The sequence below is a fragment of the Sceloporus occidentalis genome, unplaced genomic scaffold, assembly GCF_023333645.1.
Source record: "Sceloporus occidentalis isolate IW3139 unplaced genomic scaffold, rSceOcc1.0.p SCAF_10, whole genome shotgun sequence".
Classification (NCBI taxonomy): Eukaryota; Metazoa; Chordata; class Lepidosauria; order Squamata; family Phrynosomatidae; genus Sceloporus; species Sceloporus occidentalis.
Genome location: NW_028316990.1, coordinates 20,223,915 through 20,242,500, shown reverse-complemented (window position 1 = coordinate 20,242,500; position 18,586 = coordinate 20,223,915). Strand labels below are relative to the sequence as shown.

The 18,586-nt window shown below is 46.2% G+C and overlaps 2 protein-coding genes across 2 annotated transcripts; one reads left to right on the top strand and one right to left on the bottom strand.

Moving 5' to 3' along the window:
• The first annotated feature begins 834 nt into the window (after positions 1–834).
• Positions 835–10,466, top strand: LOC149306064 (plasmolipin-like). The gene is made up of 4 exons (XM_089540665.1): positions 835–1,076; positions 6,460–6,633; positions 7,248–7,370; positions 9,431–10,466. The coding sequence occupies exons 1-4, from the start codon at positions 930–932 to the stop codon at positions 9,548–9,550; spliced, it is 564 nt and encodes a 187-aa protein (XP_089396791.1). The 5' UTR covers positions 835–929; the 3' UTR covers positions 9,551–10,466.
• A 1,660-nt stretch (positions 10,467–12,126) lies between these two features.
• LOC149306063 (ADP-ribosylation factor-like protein 2-binding protein) lies at positions 12,127–18,511 on the bottom strand. The gene is made up of 7 exons (XM_089540598.1): positions 18,370–18,511; positions 17,985–18,113; positions 16,767–16,828; positions 15,939–16,045; positions 15,441–15,526; positions 14,832–14,928; positions 12,127–14,371 (listed from the first exon to the last, which is right to left on the bottom strand). The coding sequence occupies exons 2-7, from the start codon at positions 18,020–18,022 to the stop codon at positions 14,273–14,275; spliced, it is 489 nt and encodes a 162-aa protein (XP_089396724.1). The 5' UTR covers positions 18,023–18,113; positions 18,370–18,511; the 3' UTR covers positions 12,127–14,272.
• Between the last annotated feature and the right edge of the window lie 75 nt (positions 18,512–18,586).

Genomic DNA, 18,586 nt, shown 5'->3' with positions numbered 1-18,586 from the left:
AGATAGATAGATAGATAGATAGATAGATAGATAGATAGATAGATAGATAGATAGATAGATAGATAGATAGATAGATAAACAACATGTAAGAAAGCCCAAGCTTGATGACTGTCAGGAAGCCTTTGGAGCCTCTGCAGCCGTGCCTTTGGCGCCACCTAGCGACCGTCCTTTGAATGAACGATTCCCAGACTTCGGTGCTCCAGATGTTTTGGGCTTCTGCTCCCAGGATCCCTGAACTTCATCCAAACTGGAAAAGGGGCTTCTGGGAGATGAAGTCCAAAACACCTGGAGGACCAACGTTTGGGACCCAGGGCTTTGAACCAACGAACTGATGGGACAGCTCCATCCCTTTCCTTACAGGCTGCCATGTCAATGTGGGACAGTGCCCCAAAGGCACCAGATCCCTTCTGATCCTGGGAGCTAAGCAGGGTGAGCCCTGGTTATTATTTGGTTGGGTGACCTGTCACTTACACGAATCTCCAAAACCGAGGGTCATAAAAACCTTTTTAAAAATGTATGCTGATTTTATAGGAATTCTCCCTCCTCCTCCTCCTCCTCTTCTTCTTCCTCCTCTTCATCTTCCTGTCCCTACTCTTCTTCCTCCTCCTCTCCTTCCTCCTCCCTTCCTCTTTTCCTCCTCTTCCTCTTTGTCTTCCTCCTCCTCCTCCCTCTTCATCCTTTTTCCTCCTCCTCCTCCTCCTCCTCCTCTTCTTCTTCTCTTCCTCCTCTTCCTCCCTTTTCTCCTTCATCCTCCTCTTCTTTCTCCTCCTCTTTCTCCTCCCCTTTCCCTCCTCCTCCTCCTCCTCCTCTTCCTCACTCTCTCTCTCTCTCTCTCTGTCTCATCTGCCTTGCCTTGGTCCTCGGAGGGCCAGAGAGAGAGAGCTGCAGGGCAGGGCACCAGGAGGGCAGGAGGGCCAGGGGGGCCCAGGATGGCAGACTTCCCGGCCAAGGTCAGCACCAGGACCAGCAGCAGCCCTGGACCAGACCCTTCCACAGCAGCAGCTGCATCCTCAGCATCCTCCTTCGACCTGGCCTTCCTCCGCTCCCTCTTCGGCATCCTCATGGCCTTGGAAATCGTGAGTAGCAGCAAGGCTGTGAGATGGGAAACCGCTACGAAAGCGGGATAGAGGAGGGGGGAAGAGGGGGGCCAGATGGGGGGCCTTGTTGCTGGGGGCCTTCAAGTCATTTCCAACTCATAGGGCCAACCTGTTTGGGGGGGTTTCCTTGGCAAGGAATGGGTTGGCCATTGCCTTGCAATGAGGCTGAGAGAGTGTCACTTGCAAAGAAAGAAAGAAAGAAAGATAGATAGATAGATAGATAGATAGATAGATAGATAGATAGATAGCAAACGAACCAGGAAAATCAGGTGCTTAACAATACTCCAAAAAACTTCTTTAAACCATCCATGGCAGATGCTTCCTAAAATAATTCAATTTTAGGCATCTGGTAGAATAAGATGGAAGCTATATAAACCATATAAAAAATGACCATCCACCAATATATATATTTACTAGTGGATGGTCATTTTCTATATGGTTTATATAGTGCCATCTTATTCCACCAGACGCCTAAAACTGTATTGTAAATGTATTGTAAAGTTACCTAATGGGAGGCGTTTCATAAGGAAGCGCTCTCTCTCTCTCTGTCTCTCTGTCTCTCTCTATATATATATGTATATGTATATCATAGAAGTTTTATAAAAACTTGAGTTCTGAAGATCCTGGGGCTTTTTGGAAGAAATCTTGGAAACAACTTCTTAGAAGATAAGGTTTAAAACTTACAGTGCTATATAAATAAATAAATGCATATATATATATATATATATATATATATATATATATATAATTTCTGACTTATGGTGACACTAAGGGACCTTTGAGATTATGGCACAGGTTTTGCAGAAGCTGAGAAAGGAAAGATCCTAAATCTTGGAAACCACTTTTTAGAACTTAAGGCTTCAAGGGACTTGAAAAGATGGTTATTTCCAGAATCTTTTATAACCCTTATAAGATGTCTTTGTCATCCTGGGATGTGTAGTTTGACGAAGGCTTGAGCCTCCTCTTCAAAGACGGCTGATGCCTCAGAAGACTACAGATCCCAGGATTTTGTGCAACAGATTCAGGGCAGTCAAAGCGGTGTCAAACTGCACTATTTCCACTGTATAGATGCACCTTAAAGTCTGTTGCCTGGAACAGATGCTCTCCTCCCAAGGAACACTCCTCAGAGTAGTAAAGCAGAGCCAGGTCTCTCTTTGGGACGAGGCCCACTTCCCTGAGATGTGTGCATTGCAAACCCATGGAAAAGGAACAACTATGCCCATGTGTCTGAGTCTCTTGACCATCTCACCTTGCCGATGACGGTCAACACCAGTTTAATTTCAATGGCCCTTTGTGCTGGAAAGACCGTGCTTGGCGCTGCTTGATGCCCGTCCCATCAATAAACGCCAAGCTGGACTTTTCCTTCTGCCACTGTGTTGCCTACATTCAGTAAGAAATGCCACTAACCCTGATCTTTGGCATAAGGTCAACAGTGAGTTTAAGACAAGTCGGCACCGATAGTAAGAATTCAAAGACAGAGCTGTGTTAGTTTGTAGAATCAATAGATATAGAGATCTTGCGGCATCTTTGAGACTAAACCGAAAGCCTTGAAAATGCAAAGATATAGCCATGTTAGTCTGTAGAAACAGTACGCAGAGAGGTCTTGTAGCACCTTTGAGACTAAACGGAAAGCAAGAAAGAAGTTGGCAGCAGGAGCTTTCATAGGCTAAAGTCTACTTCTTCCTCAGATGGAGATGGAGATATCTGATGGGCCTGAGGAAGCAGACTTAAATTCAGAAATTCAAGGTGTTCTCCATTCAGGGGCCCCTTGTGCCCCCAGACCTGTTTCTTAGGCTGGAGAAATAACCTGGTTTGGCCCTGCTCTGGGCCCCACAACAAACTCCAACTCCCAGAATTCCACAGCCTTGATCCAGGGCAGTGAAAGCGCAGCCAAAGTGGGTTATTTCTCCAGTGTGGACGCAGCCTAAACAAGTTAGCCTGCCCTACAGAGCTCTTTCTGTCTCCATTGTTGTTCCTCCCCTGAATTCTTCTCATGGCTGGCATAACTCAAATGCTTGGGCATCCCACACAGAGTCCGTCTCTCGCTCATAAAGGATGCACATCGGGGCTGCCAAGAAAGACCAAGGACCGCGCAAGGGCCATCTCTGCATTACAGAATGAATGCAGCTTGACACTGCTTTAACCGCTCCAGCTCCATGCTATGGAGCTCTGGGATTTGTAGTTTTGTGCACGATTTCCCCTTCTCTTTCAGAGCACTCTGGTGCCACAACAAACTGCACATCCCAGGACTGCAGAGGATGGAGCCATGGCTGCATGTGCATTGCAGAATTAATGCAGTTTGGCCTCCTATTTAGACTCTAGGCTTGAAATCATTCCTAAGGCCAGGTGGCGAGGGCAGCCTTGCAAGATGCCACCCTCCGTCCTTGTTCTTTGCCTCCAAGACGGTGACTGCTGCGACCGGGGCATGCATCATCTCAACATAAAACATGCTCATTGTCTACTGTTGTTTTGTCCAGATGCAGATTTATGCAGATTTAATCAGTTGAACCATATTGGCTAAGGATTGTTACTCATGGGGTGACGGTCTGGCCAGCAAGACGTGGAACGAGGGAGAGAAAAAAGGATAGAAAGGGATGAGTTGATCGTATGAGATCAGGTCCCGCTGGGGACAGATCCTTTGGCTTGTCATTTTAGGCAAGAAGCAAGAAAAGCACCAGTTTAGTTCAAAAGATGACAATCAGATGTTGACTTCACAATCAGATTTGTTTCTGATCCATCAAGGACTTATCGTATTGCACCGATATTAAAATCCAGTTGTAGCACCTTTGAGACTAACTGGATTTTAATATTGGTGCAATATGATAAGTCTTGACATCTCTTTACATACTGATTCTGCAGACTAAGATGGCTATATCTTTCAATACTAAAATAGATCCAGAAGCTGACAATTATTTTTTGGGTAAGGCGCAAAGCGCTAGTTGGTACTACTACTATTGTTGTTGTTGTGTGCCTTTCAGTCATTTCCAACTTATGGCAACCCTAAGGCAAACCTATCAATGGGGTTTTCTTGGCAAGATTTGTTCAGAGGAGGTTTGCCATTGCCTTCCTCCGAGGCTGAAAGAGTGTGACTAGTAGGTTTCCATGGCTGAGCCAGGATTTGAACCTTGGTCTCCAGGGTCCTAGTCCAAAGCTCCAATGCCTCTTCTGAAATTGGAAATGGTGCCCACTTGGTGGCTCTTTACTGCGTCTCGCTGCATTTCCACTTACAAATAAATCGCTTTGCGATCCGAATCAATGGATTGGTTCAGGCGCGGAGCATGGTTCACACTACATATGCCCCTCTGCAAAATAAAATAACCCACTTGTGGTTCACATTGATGAATGACTCGATTAAAAATGGACCTGCTCCAGCCGGACAAAGGACAAATTTAAATCAATTCGGATCAGCATCTGGTTCACACTTGCGCTGAATTGATTTATCCCAAAAGACGTGGAAAAAATCAGCATCAAAAAGAGGTGAGTTAAATGGCTCTGGCGCATGACCCTCCTCTCCGAATTGCTTCGGCAGTTTGGTTCAAGTATGAACCAGGGTCATTTAAACCGGTTCAACCCCATTTGCGATCCGGTTTAAAAGGTAGTGGGAATGAGACCTCTGCATCTGTCTCATGGGCATCTTTTCCATCATGCCTTTGGCCTCCTGTGCCAACGCTTGAAAATATATAAACAAATCGGTCGCGGGGGCTGGCAATGCAAGGGAGAAAAGAAGAAAAGAAGAAGGCATTGTTCAGTCTGGAGCTGCAGGGAGGAACTGGAGCGTTTGCGTCCGAGGGGGGAAAAAACAATGTCTTCTTAGGCGCACAGGGTTCCTTTCATTGAGCAATGAAGACTTTTGTAGAGTCACCGGTGGTAAATCAAGAGCCTGCCCAGCTGCTTCAATGGCATCCTCCTCCTCCTTTTCCTAGGTCAGTCAGTGGCATTTTAATGGCTCCAGCCCCTCAGTTCACAAGTGTCCGAACCGATGGGATGGAGCAAGTTCCACCCGTCCCATAGCCATTTTGGGTCCAGAAAAGATCTTTGAGGTCATATTATTATTATTATATACTAAAAGCTGGATGGATGAGAGAGTAGGAGGGGTCAGTGCTTCTAGGGCAGATTAAACTCTTGCCTTTCACATGCATTAAAATGCAGTACTTACATTGACCCCTGGATAAGTCGACTCAGGTCAATTTTTAAACCTAAGTTTCTAGACTTATACATGAATATATACAGTATACGCTTTCTGCATTGTGTTCTGTTGCAAAGTGGCTCCAAAGGCTCAGTGAGTTGCCAACTGTCTTGCTTCCTATTCTCCAAGGTCTGGCCTTCTTCTGTGCCAAGGCAGGAGAGACAGGTGTGCTACAGAGCCTGCAAAGACAATGGGCCACAGGCCCTTAGGGAGGTGTCCTGTTTCTTTGCACAGGTGGGAATGAATCAACCAGGCGCATAAGTAACCATGGGCACCCCTATCACAAAGGCGCTTGCGTCCTCCTTGCACACAGGAGAGAAAACCAAGCGCATGTGCTCTAACCTGTTGGCAAGTAGCTCAGCTGCTATGGATCCTGTGCATTGGGAGAAAATAAAGCCTGGAAGTAGCATGGGATCTAGGTGCAGAGGTCTTATTCCCCAAATTCCCCAATACAACACCATCCAAAATCTACCACACAGTGATGCCTTTACTGGACAACCAAAATGCACAAAATAGGTCTCTATCACTGGTGGATTTTTTTTGATGTTACTGAATTTGCTATACTTTTGTATGAGGTAACATTTCTAGCTGTATTTGCATTAACTCTTGTGAGTTACCTTGACATCTAGACTGGGAAAACTGGAAAATGGAGGGATCTAAATAAGTGGTTTGAGAGTTCGATTGCCAGCTCAGCCATGGAAACCCACTTGGTGGCCTTGTGCAAGTCACATACTCTCAGCCTCAGAGGAAGGCAATGGTAAATTGCCTCTGAGCAAAGCTTGCCAAGAAAAAAAAACCCAAGGATAGGTTTGCTTTCGAGAAAAACATTCCACCAAAAACTTAGTTCTTGAAAAAAATATTGCAAGTAACCCTCAGGTTGAAAGATTCTCTGAAGATGCCAAAGCCACAGATGGTGGCAAAACATCAGGAATAAATGCTTCTAGAACATGGCCACATAGACCGAAAAACCTAGGGTTACTTGCAACGAGGGTAGAAAAATTTGATCCCGTCTTTGGAAATGTAAAGTCCATCTACAAAACTCAGAAGGGTCTCCAAAACTCAAGAGTGCCTTTTATTGGTGGAGAGCCAATCTTGGTAGAAGCAATATTGGGCATCGGGTGGTTGGGTTTTGATGGTTTGGCTTTAACAGTTCTTCTTCTCTTTGGTGATGCGCAGGTGCTGGGCTGTCTGGTGTGGGCTCTCATTGCAGACACGTACTACCAACCTTATCCTTCGTACGGCTGGGTGATGTTTGTCGCCATCTTCTTCTGGCTGGTGACGGTCATCATCTTTGGCATGTATCTACTGAAACTCCAGGCAAAGCTCTACATGATCCCTTGGCCTCTTGTGGTGAGTCCTGAAACCTGGGGAGAGAGGAACTGTTCTGTGAAAACAGATGTAAAGTTGCACCGCTCTCAGTCATTTCCCTTCGCTTTTGTTTGTTTGCTATTTGTTTGCCCACACTGCACAATGTCTTGGGCTGGCCCTGTTCAAAACATTCACAGGTGTGTGTTTGTGTGCTCCAAGAGGAAGGCTACAGCATCCATGCCACTGCAAAAGGTATTTGCTCAAAAGGCTATTTGCGGAGAGGCCCATCTGGGATTCCTCTTGCATGCTTCAAGGCACAATTAGGGTTGCCATAATTGTCCACTATTACCAGGGACAAAATGTGGAACAGATTCGAGATCAAACTGTAGGACAACTGCAGGACAAATCTCAGCCCAAAATATAGGACATTTAAGAAAAATGGAGGACCTTAAATGTCCTACATTTTGGGCTGAGTTTTGTCCTACAGTTTGGTCTCGAATCTGTTCCACATTTTGTCCCTGGTAATAGTGGACAATTATGGCACCCTAGGTGCAATGCATCTTATAGCAGCGGCAAAGGTGCGCCCCATCATTAGGACCCATAACAGCCATGCATAACTGTCACTCAAGACCCTCTTTCTCTCTTCCTACCTCCAGCTAATGGTTTTCAATGTGTCGGCTGCGGTCTTGTACGCGACGGCCTTCATAACAAGCGCGGCGTCCGTCGAGCCTTTTTCCTGGCCGCATTCGCCAGACTACAACAGAAGAGCTTCTGCATCGGTAGGTAACATCTCCCCACACTTCTTCCTATCCCATTTGTTGCAAAGACCAGCTATTCCTTCCTTAAAGCTGAGCCATAGGTTGGCCAGCAGAAGGGAAACCAGGTTAATCTCAGGGGATACATGCCCATGGATTGCTGGGTCTCCATAAAGCCAAGGTGATGCAGTGATAAGAGCGATGGGTTGAGATTTGGGAGATCTAGGTTGAATTCCCTACTGAGACATAGACATATATTCCTTATGAATGACCTGGTTTCCCTTCTGCAATGAGACTTCCTCAGAGACACAGGGACCGGATTAGGAAATTAAACCCACATTTAAACCTTCAAATGTTCAATCACAAAGCGAAGCACATGAAGTGCAAGATACATAGGCGAGGGTAGTCACTGGGCAAACAGACACCTTTCAACATTGGTGCGAGCATCTTTTCAACTGGACATATTGTCCAGTTTGGCCCGCACTGGGGGACCACAGACCAGATACTCCGTTAGCTTGACCGACTTTATACATTTCTTGTGCCAACAAAGAGGAAAAGAGAAGGAGAGCCATGCACACTTTTTTAAAAATCTGACTGGAGAAATGTGACAGATCTATAAGTAAGAAATGTGCCACTTTCTTCTTTGATGGTGCTTTGACTCTGTATTCCTGCATGGCCCTTGAGGTCTCTAGTCCAACTCTATGATTCTGTGGTCAGTGGCCCAGATTATAGGATAGTCCTTCTGCCCATCCCCACTCTTGCCATCTGTTCTTTAGAATAAATAATGGGGATTGCTTGCTAGGACATCATTTTATGCCCGCATTCAGGGCTTGCAGTGCCAGCCATGATGTAATGCTCAGCAAACTGGGAGAGCAGCTGAGGCTACATCATGCGTTAGAGTTAGAGCCTCCTTTTCATCTCTTCTCTCCCAATTCTCAGCTTTCTATGCCAGTGTCAGCCACCAAAGTGAGAAGAATTGTGTAGGACTAGAATGGGGTTTGAATCCCAGTTCAACTATAGGAACCCATTTGGGCATAGCACTCTCTCTCAGCCTTGGGGGAAGGCAATGGCAAGCCTCCTCTGAACAAATCTTGCCAGGAAAACCCCCTTCGCCTTAGGGTTGCCATAAGTTGGAAATGACTTGAAGGCACACAACAACAAAGATAAGAGTCTAGGATTCTGCACCCTTGTCAAGAGATAAATCCAGAGAATTTTGCTTATGTTATGAGGTTAAAATAGACTACAGTGGACCCTCCACCTTCGCTGGGATTAGGGGCACAGGAAGTGGTTCAAATATATTTGTCCGATGTACACTGGATACATCATTTTAAGCTGGTAGAGACAGGGTTGTCCACATGGGACTGTTGCACATGATGCCTCATGGCACGGGGATGAGCATTGTGCATTGTTTGTGCAGCACACATGGAGAAGTGCATGGACATTTCATTGCACATCTGGTTGTGGAGTTTTGCAATTCGCCAACAAGGCAGTGTTTTGCTCTCTGAAAGTCAGCGATGCTCTCTCTCTCCTTGATGCAACAGCCAATGTTCCCAAAAGCCTCCAGAAAGAACTCAAGAGTAGACAACTGCCAGAGGACAATTTGCCCCCCCAATCCCTCTGTCAGACACCCTGCCGCACACACCGAGCCCAATACCTCCATTTTCCTCTGGAATCCCTCTCAAAATGGTAGTAGGAAGCGATGCAACAGCAGAGGAAAACAGAGGTATTTGGGGGTTGTACAGGGATCTGAAGATCCTGCAAGGGTAAGATATTTTCACATGTACATTCAGCCCTCCTTATCCACGAGTTTTTTATCCACGGATTCAAGCATCCACAGCTTGAAAATATTCAAGTATAAATTCCAAATAGCAAACCTCGATTTTTGATTTTATATTAGAGATGCCATTTTCCTTTCCCATTATATATAATGGGACTTGAACATCCACGAAAATGGCATTTAAAAAAAAAACATTGTGTGGACCTTGGGCCACTTTCAGGGCCAGCGGAGGAAGACCTGGCCCACAGATGTTTGCCATGCCAGCCCTAGGTCCAGATTCACTCCTGCCTCCCTCCTCTCTTTGCAGTTCTTTGCCTGCCTGGTGATGATAGGCTACGGAGTCAGTGCCTGCCTCAGCATCCGTGCATGGAAAGCATACGGAAGCAGCACGGCAACCAGCCAAGGGACGGTTCCCAATCACGCCTGAAAACTGTGGGCCATCTTGAATCAACGTGGCTCAACGTGGCGGTGCTGTGGTGTGGCTGTCGGGGCCTTTGGGTGCTTGAGTCCTTCCTCCCTTCCAGACCTTGTAAGGTCTGAACGCTATGCTCTGTTCCAGATCTCCATGCTAAGTACGCTCTTCTAACTCAATCTATCACATTAAATGCCCTTTCCTGCTGCCTTTTGCGCTAACTGGCACCCCTTGTAGGCTGGCCAAGGCCTTGCTGAGCACCTTTTGCCAGGTTCAGAAAGGGAGTTTAAAAGTGTCCCGAGTCCTGGTTTGCACTAGGTCAGCACCAGCCTAAAACCACAGTTCAAAACGCCAGTGCCTTACTAAACAAAGTGCTTTTCAACGGAGGAGGTTTCATGTGTTTCAACAAGGACTCGTGCCACGTGTGGCAATCCGGCGATGGAAATGTGCAAACCAACCTAAGTGCATCTCTTGGTTCAATAAGGGCGGAGTTCTGAGGATCGCCACATTGTAAGGATGGTTCCTAATAATAATGACATCTCCAAATGGGCGAAGAAGAAATAATTACCTGATGGATAGTGGAATATGTGGACAAGGCATTGTGTGCACAGCAGTATGGAAGTCTGCTCTGTGATGTTCAAAAGGGGATCGCCACTTAAATCGTGGAAGATCATGCGTGGACGATGTTGAAAGAGCAGGCCAGCCAATGCTTCTCTCCAGGAATGGACAAGCCAGCACATCTCACCAGAACTAAATCTGCTAAAAACCAAGCAAACCCAGCAGCTTCCCTTTATGCAAGCCACTTGCACCTATTGTGTAAATAATGTGTGATTATTAACGTAGTAGCAAGGGTGCGTCCGGTACAAATACACAGCAAGTATTTTATTATTTCTAAAAAGTTTTGTTTTAAATAAAAAAAACCTAAATCTTTCACCTTTTGTCCAACAAAGGCATGCCAGAATTTGTTTGGAGAGATGTGCTCATATCACATGAAGCACAAGGGACTCTTGTTGGTGTCCTACTACTTGAACATCTATGGTTTGCCAGCGATGGCTTGGGAACTAATGGTTTTTTTGTGCCTGGTTGCAAGATGCAAAGACTATAATCACTATCTAGTGTGGATGTTAGTGACAGTCTCCGCTTTCCTTCTGTGGCAAGGCAGGCACAAAAGGTGCTCCTGGCCCTTATTAAAACAGTCATAATCTTGAAAAACCAGCATGGTGTAGTCGTTTGAGTCTTGGGCTAGGACTCACTGGGTGACCATGGATATGCCACATTCTCTCAGGAAGGCAAAGGCAAATCCCCTCTGAACAAATCTTGCCAAGAAAACTCCATGACAGGGTCAACATAGGATCACCGTAAATCAGAAATGACTTGAAGACATACAAGAACCATCTTGAGGAAGACTTGGAAAGTTTAGGGAGGTGAACAGGGAACAGTAGCCCAGAATTCAGGGTGGCCAGGAAAACTAGCCTTTTTACTTGTATGGCTGGAGCTCTCTGGTAGTCAAAATAAGTAGACCTATCAGATCAGTGGGATTTACAGTTGTGTTGCCTCTCCATTTAACTGATGGGTCTATTCTATTTGGGACTACCAAAACAGGGAACTTGTGACCCTCCAAATGAACTACTGCTCCCAGCATCCCATTGATCAGGATGATGGGAACCTGACAGCTTCAGGTTGTCCAGCTCTGTATCAAAGCCTACTTTTCTTCACTGATAGGAATCAAGGCAGCAATGCCTCCTAACTAGAGGCAAAAAACGGATTAAAAACAAGGAACCATTGCTGTCAGATAGTTAACACTCTCCAGTCAAGATAGAGGCGTCACGTCGACTGTTTCTCTGGAGACACAATGGAAAGAATTTAATTTTCCTGAAATACAAACAGGCAGGCATTTAAAGTCAGTGATGCAGTTTTGGAAAGAACACAACGAACCATTAAATATTTAGATAAAGACTTACTCAACCGTGCTTAACAAGTGTAACCGAGTAAACAACCTCGCAAAGTAAGAGCTACCTCCAGGCCCCTATATTTACTCACCCAGAGAGGGTCGCTTTAACTCATTGGTTTGATTCAAACCCATAAGGAAGAACAAATTCTTTTTGTACCCTCCCACAAAGCTTCCTTTGCTAGCAGAAGCAGGAAGCAAGTTTCAACTCGACACATATTAACACACCAAGGAAGGTAACACTGGCGTTCCCATGAAGGCTCTTGACAGAAGGCATTTCCCAAACAGTTGTATATTCAGTGCTTCCAGTGTTTATGTTCCCAAGATTCCTCTAGCGATTCAGGGGCATCTTAGCAAAATATTCCACAAAGCCTTTATATAAATTAATTTAACTGACTTATGCCAGCCTTCTCCAACCGAGAGCCTCCTGATGTGTTAAGACTATGGCCTGTTACAGACTGCCCAAATAAAGCTGCTTTGGGTCTCTTTGGAGGTATGCTGTTTAAATGATGCATGGGTCCTAAGAATCCGGAAGCTGCACCAAAGCTGCACTCCAGTGCTTAGGAATGGAGTGTGGCTTTGGCGCGACCTCCGGACTCTTAGGACCCATGCATTATTTAAATAGCATACCTCCAAAGAGACCCAAAGCAGCTTTATTTTGGCAGTCTGTAACAGGCCTATATCTCCCATCATTTCTAACTAGCATGGACAAGTTCTGAAAACATGGGTGTTGAAATACAATGATTTTAAAATTAAACGGGTGTTTAAGGTAAGGGAGAAACAGGAAACCTGATCATGCATTCCACTCTTTATTATTCATTTGCTGATATGAAGGACTGAGACTGGATTTTAAACAATGCCAAGACAAATACTGTTCTTAACAGTTTTAGCATGCTTTGCCAGCACTGTCTGAAAACACATTAATGTACCTGCTAATTTCAACCAGAGCAAGACCAAACAGGGACAGAGTAGTGCCTCCAAAGAGAAAGGGATTTTCCTCACTGCGTATGAACACTGAATGAATGTTGACCATAGAAAAAACTACAGTGGGTACTTATTGCAGTGTATCATTCTCACAATTTCAGTTTGAGCTGCCAAACACAATCTGCAAAGGGAAAGAAAAACACCACAAAAACAGTGAACATAAAACCCCCGATTCCACATCACACTCCTTTATCTTGGCAACATGCGCTCCAAACCAAGAATTTCTAAGCACATACTACTGTGTATCACACAAACATCAAGGTAAAATGTCTGTAACACTGGTTTATCTGTGGCGGTGGGAGAAGTAAAGCTTAAAAGCTCCACTAACAAAGTAATTATTGTGCACTTTTAGGGGGGGAAATCCTCCTTAGGTCTATATGGCTGACTTTAGGAGGGACTGGAATATATCTAGACATTCTTACTGTTGTCTCACCTACTTCTAGTAAAGACAGGACCAGGTCAAGAGGGCAGCAGTCATCACACTTTTCTTACCAGGATTTCCATCAGGGCAAGCAAGATTTGGGTTGTGGACATGTGCAATACCACTGGCACACATTATCAGCTGATTTGGCATAACCAAGGAGGAAGACTGCTTTGTTGAAGGTGCAACTGAATCTGTAGCAGCATATGTTTCCCAATTATTTAGCAAAGATGCAGGCCTACAGAGACACTGACGCAAGGAAATGTCTTCTGTGTAATAAAAAAAACCCCACACACCAAAACCTCAGAAATCCCAACACTGATGAAACACTTGGTGCTCAGAATTAATTTAATCACTCAGGACATATCTGACTGCTTCAACCATGTTTGGGGGGAAAGAAACAATTCTTAAGGATAGGGGGGAATTCTTGACAGTTAAAACTACATTGAAATTGTAATGTAGGGGAATTGTTCACATCACTAACTAAAAACCAGCTTAACCAGCATTAAGGGACCTGGGGAGCTGTGATACTATCCTTACCAAAAAAAACAGGATGGGGGAGAGGAGGAGAAGACTCTCAACATCTCTGAATGACCATTCCCCAAATATCCTGGAAGCCATGAAAGCTTCTGATTTCAAGTTTCACCACCACCAAGTTTCACTATGCTGACAATGCACACAATACAGTCCATGACAGAGGACAAACTGTTACCGACACTGTTAGGTATGAGGCTTCCCAGGAGAAAGGAAACACAGATTTCCAGAGTAACGTGAAGTTCAGGTGGAGGCCTTTCAAGTCAAATTAAAAGAATAACAGTCAGGTCTCTGTGTGTGTGGATGACGGAGACACAGTCACAATTACTGGTGAACTGACAAGTGACATGTTCTTGTAAAAGATTTCTGTCAATCACACACAATTGTTAAAAGGTCAAAATGTGGCATTTGGAACTACACTAACAGCCTTTTTCCGGACGTGTTGTGGTTCTGAGAGTTTATAAAGGCTCATCAATGAAAGCCCTCCCAACCCAAGGTGAGTTCAACACTTGCATTCCAGGACTGGGCTCTGAAGGAGAAGAGCCAAGGCCTTGCAGTATTATGTCTTTTTTCAAAAAACCAAAGAAACCGCAACCCTCAAATAAAAATTATTGCATTTGCTAGACTCCATGACATAAAACCCTGGAGCAGCATGAGCCCAGATCCTAAGAGACCGTTACTGCAACAGGGCTGAAGTGACACTGCTCACTGACCATGGGGAAAAAGTAATTCCTAAGAAAAGACGTTGAGTAGATCAGGCTTGCCAAGATGTCACTAGGCTTATAACCCTGCGCATGGTGCTTGTCTCTTTGCAATATCTGAAAGTAGGCAATGCTTTGGAACAAAGAAACTAGTGCCGCAGATTGTTCTGGGAAGGTGGCATGGCAGGTTTGCTTAAAGGAATCACCATCAACTCGCGACTTGAGTCCAGGCCTCGTCCTTCTTTTTCCTGGGAAAAGACAGAAAGAAACCCTCAGCTTAATGGCTTTTCTAAATAACAGGATTTTAGTCAAAAAGCGAAGCATGTTTGTAACAAACACTTGGGTTTTTATACATTGCAATTCTGGGGGCAAGAAATCCCACACAGAGTCTAGCAGTCACTACAGAAGCCAAGACTCTAAATTTTCATGAAAGATAGATAGATAGAAAGAAAGAAAGAAAGAAAAAGGCTTTCAAGTGCTGTCAGTCTCTGGGATTGGCAGGATAAAAGGTGTGATCTCTGGCACAGTTCCTATTCTCCAATGACCATTAATCCATGTTCTTCCAGCTTCTGCTATAAGCAGAGAGTGCCAGTTTTGCACACAGAAGAAGCTAAGACCTGGCACGCCAAACTGGAGGAGACACCATCATTTCAGATGGACCAACTGGTCTGGCTACTCAGGGTGCCTTCCACATTTCTGAATACTTACAGCTCTGTAATTCAGAAACATTTCTTTAAATTCCAAAAAGTCTGTAAATGTGAGAAGCATGTCGAAAATATCCTCAGCTATTTCATCCTTGTGCTGCCTGCAAGTGAGAAATTAACCCCATTAGAAACATCGAAGCACACTCCAAATTGTTTAAGGGCATTGAAGAGGGGAGCCCTGCTCTTAATGGAGTGGCAAACAAATTGGGTTTTAATCTGGAGTCCACATCGGAGAAATAATCTAGTTTGATTCGACACCACTTGGACTGCCCTGGCTCAAGGCTATGGAATCCTGGGAAGGGTAGTTTGTTGGGGCACTGCTCCGGCACCCCAAAAATTACCCATCCCAGAAGGGTATTCCATATTTGTAAGGACAAGAATGAAAGATCGCTGTGCCAAACAGCGCTTGACCTCATCTCAGAATACAGACAGCACCATGAACAGAAGGGTCTGCTGCAGATCTTGGAAGACGGGGCAATACAGACAGGCAAAGGTCTGCAAGGGCACAGCCTCACCCTTCCACACTCCCACCAATAGTTTTTAAAGCCACTTAAGCATAAAGAGAATAATTAAGATGAACAGCACAAAGCATAACAGGAAACATCCAGCTTACTGTAGTGACAAGGTGAAGGCAGACATGCTGAAACCTGGAAACCTGTCCAAGAGCTTGTCTTCAATATATTTCTCAACCAGACAGATCTGAAATGGGGAATATTGTATTATTATTTCCAGCTGAAGATGACGGAAGGAACAGTCTGTCGTCTATCATCTCACTGTTGACAGAGGGCAAGGAGAAGAGTTATTTTATAGAGAGAGAGAGAGAGTGGAAAATGCTAATAACCCCAACCTCAAAAGGGCTGCATCTAAGGCTCTGGTTTCCGCTGCCTGTGAATATCTGGCCTACAGCATCTGCAATGAAGCTTCACCCCTTTCAGTGTACAACAGAGGCTTAAATATCCAACATCCCTGCCAGTATGAAAACACAAGTTAAGTGAACTGATAAGCCCCACAGAAACTCATGGGATGGCAAACCTTTAAAAGACAAAGTTCATCAACATGTGCAAAAAAAGAGAAGATGATCGAACCCAAACACACGCACACACACACTTACGTATTCATTAAAAATAGGAGTGTAGATTAGCTTATTTTCCTCGGTATCATCAAACTCTTGGTAGTATTTATCCATGAAGCTTCTTTGTATTAGCTGGAAGTCATCATCTGAAATCACAAAACAGTTGCGCTCAGTGTGGCCATTGAGCCGACAGACAGTAGGCGCATTCATGGGCGCGCTTGTCATCGACTTGCAGTCCAGTACATTGTGCCCCGCGTCGGCCGTGACAACAGCACAGCTGCAGCAAAACTGGGCCGCAGCCTAAGTAACAGCAGATACTTCTTGCTAGCGAGGTGAGCCTCCTACCAAACAAAGAGTTCTTGCACAGGCCTAAATAAGGCTCAGCACTAGGACAGGCTTCATCAAGGTTATAGAGCTGAATAAGCAAAAGAGGACAGATCCAGTTCCTTGGAGAATTCAACACGCATTTGCCACTGCCTTCCACTGGCATTGAGAGTGAGACTCACCCAAGGCTACAGGGAACTGAACCCTGGTTTCCTAGCCCAATACAGTCGTCCCTCCGTTTTCGTGGGGGATCCATTCTAGACCCCCCCATAAAAAGGAGATTCGCACATATTCAAGTCGATAGGCTTGAATGGGGCATGCGCCCGTGAGCGAGTGCAGGGCATGTGCCGCAGGGGTGGGCCCCACTGAGAATAATGGATCCATGCCCCTCCGTGAATCATGAACAAGGATCTCAAGTCTGAGAGAAAGGAGAGGCGACTGTGTTCACAATGCTACAGCTTTAGCCCATCAGCTAAAGATGAGAGGAAAGGTTGCTTGGTGCAGGCCCTTTGTTCAACCAACGCCATCCAGGGCATAACTTACGGATGATGATGTCTTCCAACGACCCGACGACAGCGTCGAATTCAGCGTCAGAAAGCGAAGGACTAAAATCAAGAGAAAGGCAGGTCAGACTTTAGTGTCTGTGGGAGGTTAAGCGCACATTGTCACCTTCTCGGGTTCAAGACGTTTCAGCCACAATGTTGAAGTGGCACTCATTGCCAAGATGATGTTTCATGCGCTGGCGCATGGATAAGGTTTCTCCACTGGGACCGTTCCCAATGCTACATGCTACAGAACGGACCGGCCTTTCCAACCTTCGCTACGGCTGCCATTTCTTCAAACTCAACCCTTACGGAAAGGAAGGATCCTTTCACTGTGCTGCTCTTCTGTGCCACCAAAGAGGTAACCTCACTATGGAGCCTCATGAAACGCTTTACGCTTTATCTGTAGGTTGGACCTGAATTACAGAAGCACAGAGTTGGGAGACAGCCCAAGAAGGGCCCTGGTCCAGTCCAACCCCCTTCTTCTTCTGCCATGCAGGAACCCTCAGTCAAAGCATCCCCATCCAGCCTCTGCTTAAAGACCTCCAAGGAAGGAGGCTCCATTACACTCCGAGGAAGGAGTGTGTTCCTCTGCCGAACAGCCCTTACTCTCAGGAAGCCCCTCCTGATGTTGAGCTGGAATCTCTTTTCCTGGAGCCTGCCTCCCTTGCTCCATTGGGTCCCATTCTCTGGAGCAGCAGAAAACAAGCTTGCTCCCTCCTGGATAGGCCCTCCCTCCAAGCCCTGAAACAGGGCCATCATCATGTGGCCTCTGAGCCTTCTCTTCTCCAGCTAAAGGTGCCCAGAGTTCCCTAAGTCCTTCCTGGCTGGGCTTGACGGTTTCCAGACCCTTCGCCCTTTCAGTCTCCCTGTTCAGACTGCAACTGGCTGAGACTCTGATCCTTCAGCGGGAATAAGGCGAAGGAAGGCTTCCCTATCGCCAGCCAGTCCTTCTCTGGAGCTCCTTGTGGCTTGAGACTGTCTTGCTGCAGGAAAGGCGGGAGAAAGGAAAGCCTGAGGAGGCCATTGCCCTGGAGGCAGAGCGAGGGCCAGGAGGGCAGCCCTCGGAGAAGCTCCCAGCCTCTAAGGCTAGCCTTTGGGCTCGAGCAGGAAAGGAAAGCAACCCTTCCGCTGCCTTTCCCAGCCGGGTTCCCTAGCTGCCCCTCCCGCTCTTTGGAGCCCAGTCCCCGAAGAGGCTCATAGGGAAGGGAGGGCTTACCTGGCGATGCCGCAGCGCTCCTCTCCTAAGGCTTCCATGGCGGCGCTTCCACCTCTTTCGGCAAAGGAGAGCTTCCGAGGCGGCAGAGACAGACATCTATTCGGGGCTTTGACTCTCTCCTGGGGAATCCTGGGAAATGGAGTTTCTGTCAGGCACTGAGCCCTTCCTTCTCTGGCAGAGAGAGCTCTGAAGCCACAACGGACTACAATTCCCAGGATGCCCCAGGAGAGGATAAGGCCAGGGTACGTGAAGGCAACACAACAACAACAAGGCCCCGCCCTGTGGAACCCTGGGATGTGTAGTTTTCTCTCGCCAAACTACAGCGCCCCAGGAGCGGGAGCGGAATCGAGGCGCGTCAGTCCCTGCCTCAGCCCTCGCCGCTCACCTCCGAAGCCGAGGGCGAAGCCCTCTCCATAAAGGGCGTTGAAAACTTCAAACAGGGCCCTCGACGTCCTCCTAGGACTCCACTCGTCGCCTAGGCAACCGCCACTTCCGGAACGTTGAGACAGGAAGTCCGTCACTAGCAAGATTCCCATTCTCTCTCTCAATTGGCTCCCTTTCACGCTTGTTAGCGGCCTCCCACCAATCAGGAACAAGAGCCC

Coding starts and splice junctions, on each gene's coding strand:
- LOC149306064 (XM_089540665.1), top strand. CDS start 930: ATGGCAGACTTCCCGGCCAAGGTCAGCACCAGGACCAGCAGCAGCCCT. Junction 1,077..6,459: donor TCCTCATGGCCTTGGAAATC/GTGAGTAGCAGC, acceptor GGTGATGCGCAG/GTGCTGGGCTGTCTGGTGTG. Junction 7,371..9,430: donor ACAGAAGAGCTTCTGCATCG/GTAGGTAACATC, acceptor CTCTCTTTGCAG/TTCTTTGCCTGCCTGGTGAT.
- LOC149306063 (XM_089540598.1), bottom strand. CDS start 18,022: ATGGAAGCCTTAGGAGAGGAGCGCTGCGGCATCGCCAG. Junction 16,829..17,984: donor GAGCGCTGCGGCATCGCCAG/GTAAGCCCTCCC, acceptor TCTTGATTTTAG/TCCTTCGCTTTCTGACGCTG. Junction 16,046..16,766: donor GTTGGAAGACATCATCATCC/GTAAGTTATGCC, acceptor TTGTGATTTCAG/ATGATGACTTCCAGCTAATA.